Source organism: Austrofundulus limnaeus, unplaced genomic scaffold (assembly GCF_001266775.1).
Source record: "Austrofundulus limnaeus strain Quisiro unplaced genomic scaffold, Austrofundulus_limnaeus-1.0 Scaffold1403, whole genome shotgun sequence".
NCBI lineage: Eukaryota > Metazoa > Chordata > Actinopteri > Cyprinodontiformes > Rivulidae > Austrofundulus > Austrofundulus limnaeus.
This window is the reverse complement of record NW_013953805.1, coordinates 18,095-20,270: the sequence shown is the minus strand read 5'-3', so window position 1 is coordinate 20,270 and position 2,176 is coordinate 18,095. Positions and strand designations below refer to the sequence as shown.

At 35.9% G+C, this 2,176-nt stretch overlaps 1 protein-coding gene across 1 annotated transcript in view; it reads right to left on the bottom strand.

Moving 5' to 3' along the window:
* lonrf2 (LON peptidase N-terminal domain and ring finger 2) overlaps window positions 1-2,176 on the bottom strand; it is a gene marked incomplete in the record, with an annotated part of 36,997 nt that overhangs the window by 30,190 nt on the left and 4,631 nt on the right. Inside the window, 1 exon segment of the mRNA XM_014032253.1 lies at window positions 50-168. Coding sequence (XP_013887707.1) covers window positions 50-168 — 119 coding nt within the window.

Sequence of the window (2,176 nt, the reverse complement as noted above, 5' to 3'; positions counted from 1 at the left end):
ATATATAACTGATTGATTTTAATAAATTGATTATAAATATGAGACTTGCCTTTGTCCAGAAAGGTTTTGTTCTACAGAGACTGCTGGTGTCCTGCACCGCCTGACTGAAGTTCTTCATCTCCATGTTCAGCTCAGCTCGCTGATACAGCAGGCTGCCTGAAGAGGGCGCTGTGGATTAGAGCAAAAACACACAACGACCAGTCAGAGTGGTGATCAGAGCTCCAGGGCAGGACCAGGTGTTTCCAGGTCCTGCAGAAGAACAGCATTAACACAACATTTGGAACGACACCAGTCTGAACACTGAGCTGAGTCCGTACAGAGCTCGTCACTTTAATAAACACCTCATTGTGTCATTCAGCAACAAACTCTTGTTGTCAACTTTCTAAATTAAACTTCAGAAAATGGTCACTAAAACACACAAAGTTGTTTTCAAAACACACAATAGAAGTCATTATGAGTTAGGATTTGTTTTCCAACACTACTCATAAAATCAAAGACAGGAAGAAGACGAGCAGATCCTTGTGAACCACAAACACATGGTGAACAACTTGTTTGACCTGCGACCACTCAAATGGGCCAAATAATAAAACATAAATAAAATAAACATTTCACGAGTCCTAAAGTCACAGTTACACCAGATCTTCTGTGACATACAGGAGAACAGAAAGTCAAACTGTGAAACACTCAGTAAATGAACATTAAGACAAAAACAACACTTTTCTAATCTTCAGACCAGTGAGAAATTAAAGACCAAGTTCCCAAAGTGTGCAACTTTTTTGTAAAGTAAACATTGGGATTTTAACAAAAGTATTTCATTTTTAACAGGTGTTTCCCTGAATGCCACCGTTCACTAGTTGTGATATTTAAATGGGGTTCACCCACATTTACATGTAAAGAACCACACAATTCTATGTAATAACTAAGGCTGCAACGATACAGAAAATTCATGATTCGTTTCGATACTTTAGTCTCACGGTTCGATATTTATTCNACTTTAGTCTCACGGTTCGATATTTATTCGATACAAAAAAAGAGAAATGTCCATGTCCCTTTTAACTTGTAATTTATTTATATTAATTATGAACATTTGTTTAACTTTAAAAGCACAGTTTTTAAATTAAATGTTGCTGAAACAGCAAGTTTCTCAGTGGATCTGTGCTCAAAAATGCAGCCTAGGTGGAGTAGTGGAACACAGATCCAATGATCCTTCAACACAGAGCATCTTCAGAAGACAAGCTGATAAAATAAATTTTATAAATCTGTATTGTTCCATACAAGTGTGTATTGTACCTAAAGTACTGTTCGATACGAGTACATGTATTGTTGCAGCCCTAATATTAATTCAACCACAGACTGGTGAAGCCCTGTCCACCTTTACTTCCGAGAGATTCAGCCACTCTACAGTTTTATCCTCTCACTGACCTGTTGGTAATAACTTATTTAGTTGTGAAATACTCCTCCAGCTGTTTCTCATTTGTAACACTTACTTTTACATCCTTTCATTGCCCCGTCCCATCTTTCTTTTTAAATGTGTTGCTGTCAGAAAATACCCTCCCCATAAAAATAAAAAATGAATGAAAAACTATAAACATTTCTTAGTTTAAACATTAAATTTGTGACCCATCACATTGAAATGAGGATTAAGTTAAAATTGGTCAAAATGACCTCATCATATTTTCAGATTCTTGTCTTTAAAAGCTACATTTTCATCCTTAGATCATCCTGATTTCATTAAGTAGATCTAGAGATATTATTTAATTTGTCTTGTTGGTTACAATAATACATAAATACTTGGTCTCAATCCTAATTTTATGTAACTTTGATGATTATTTTTGTGTCATTTTAAAAAAGAAACCTCAAATAGTATTTGAATATTGAGATTTTACAGCTGGAAAGAAACAAAACTTTGCTAGCTCATAGGGGTGTAAGAAAATATCGATACACTGAAATATTACGATATTTCATTTCCCGATACTGTATCGATTTTTAATTAAGGTTTAAAATGTCAACTTTCCTGCCAGTCGTTCATTTTTATGTTGTAGTTCAGCCTCTGACCACTAGTTGGCAGCAGTGAGCCAGACATTTGGCTCCTCTACCTCTTGAGCGCCAGAGAGTAAGGGAGCATTGTGAGTAAACATTAGCTTCATGCTCCGATAGTTGAACCTGAGCGGAAAAG